Below are 2,168 nucleotides of genomic sequence, written 5' to 3'. Positions count from 1 at the left end.
TATCAATTTTTTATTACATCTTAATACATAAGAGAATAAAAGAAAAAACGATTTTAAATAACAGAGTGTAATATATATAAATATATATATTATACTACACGTTCATGTTTATTTATTAATTTATTTTTTTAATTTTTTTAATAACTTTATTTAGACATCGAAATAAATAATAGTACAACATTATTTTTGTGAAATAATAACGTATATTTGTTTACAACAGTTTTGATAATACTAAATATTATGTATGATCTTTATTTTTTCTTAAAATAAAATATAATTAAAAAGGGCAAATATACACATACATACAAATAGGACAAAAAAAAAAAAAAAAAATACTTATAATAAATAAATAAATAAATATAAATATATATATATATATATATATATATATATATATATATATATATATATATATTAATATTTATATTTATATTTTTACAAATTGGTGTTCAAATGAAACTTAAAAAATTGGTAGAGAAATAATACATACATATATATATTATATATATTATATATATATGTATAAATTTTTTATGATATTTCATCATTAACAGATTCAATATATTGTCTAGCAGAATACTAAAAAACGCGGCATATTCATAAATATATATATATATATATATATATATATATATATGTATGTATGTATGTTTATATATATATATATATATATTATACATTAACATTTAGATCTAATTATATTTCATTTTAATTTTAGGGTAAGCGCCTGAGTAACAACAAATATATGTCGTTAATATTTTCTGAGCTGTATGGATTGTTTATCTTCCTAATTTTTTCATCGTTACATTTATAAAATCCATCACTATATTTAACAATACATGTATAATGACCATTATAACAATTTCCTGTATGACATATAATACTTTCTATAATATATTTCGAATTAATTAATGATTTATGAGTTGACATATGTGAAAAGGACGTAAAATCAATAATACCATCTAATGGTAACAAAACAGTGGTATCAATTTTTTTGATTTTATTATTATAATAATTTGTACGTTGATCATAAATCCATTTAAATCTTTTAATATAAATAATCATATACAAGTTTGGCAATCTATATATTCCTTTTTTAACTCGACTTGTTTTTTTTAATTTACAATTTTCACAATCTAAATAACAGAAATGTTCTTCTTGTATAATATTATTTTTTAATAGGTCTATAAGATTTGTACTTTTGATATTTTCTTCTTGAAACTCTAAACCTAAGTCAATACAAAATTCAAAACTATATCTGGTATGTCCACAATTAATACATGTGATACTAGAAATATTTTGAAATCCTAATAAGTCGGTCACGATACTGTTATCTTTAAATAAATATTTTATCCAATACTTATCTCCAGCATTTTGTTTATTATCTTTATCATTTAATTTTATATCGAAGTTTTCTGGTATCTTTAAATATCTATTACATTCCACATTTATAAAATTTAATAACATCAATAAAAATTCATGTGCATCATTTTGAGCATTAATTATAATATTATTATTATATTTTTTGATTTTTTTTAATAAATTTATATGTTTATTTGTACAAATTATATGACTTTTATATTTATTACTATTATTATTATTATTACTATTATTATTATTACTATTATTATTATTATTATTATTACTATTATTATTATTATTATTATTATTATCTGAGTTGCTTTTCCCATACACTTCTTCTATTAAATCACATACAGTTTTTAATATATCTCCTTTATATTTAGATTTTGTATTAAAAGATATTTTTTTTAATTTTTTCAATAAATAGATACACAAAGGTTTTATAGATAATATTAATTGTAAAGAAGCGTTACAGTAACATATATTCCCGCTGTTATTAAACGAAATGTGTTTTCTTTCAACATGTTCATAGTTATAATATTTTAAATAATAATCATAATTTTTTAATGATAGTAGCTCGAGAAGGTTATTTTCGGTCATATTCATTTTTATCTCATTTTTTCTTATCTTTTAATATGTTTATTTTTATTTTTATTTATATATATATTTATACTTTTGCATTGTACAAAAAATTTACATAATTAAAATATAAATGAAGCACATAAATATATATAATAATATATATATATTAAAAAGTAGCTTTTTTTTTTTTTTTTTTTTTTTTTTTTTTTTTTTTTTTTTTTTTT

The 2,168-nt window shown here is 17.3% G+C and overlaps 1 protein-coding gene across 1 annotated transcript; it reads right to left on the bottom strand.

The window, feature by feature from the left end:
* Positions 1-714: 714 nt before the first annotated feature.
* On the bottom strand, positions 715-1,968 carry PRSY57_0401100 (ubiquitin specific protease, putative; the record flags this gene model as incomplete). The annotated part of the gene is made up of 1 exon (XM_012905875.2): positions 715-1,968. One exon carries the CDS (start codon positions 1,966-1,968, stop codon positions 715-717), a length of 1,254 nt encoding a protein of 417 aa, XP_012761329.2.
* Positions 1,969-2,168: the final 200 nt, after the last annotated feature.

The sequence above is a fragment of the Plasmodium reichenowi genome, chromosome 4 (assembly GCF_001601855.1).
Source record: "Plasmodium reichenowi strain SY57 chromosome 4, whole genome shotgun sequence".
NCBI lineage: Eukaryota > Apicomplexa > Aconoidasida > Haemosporida > Plasmodiidae > Plasmodium > Plasmodium reichenowi.
The sequence above is the reverse complement of the archived record's forward strand: the minus strand, read 5'-3'. Positions and strand labels throughout refer to the sequence as shown.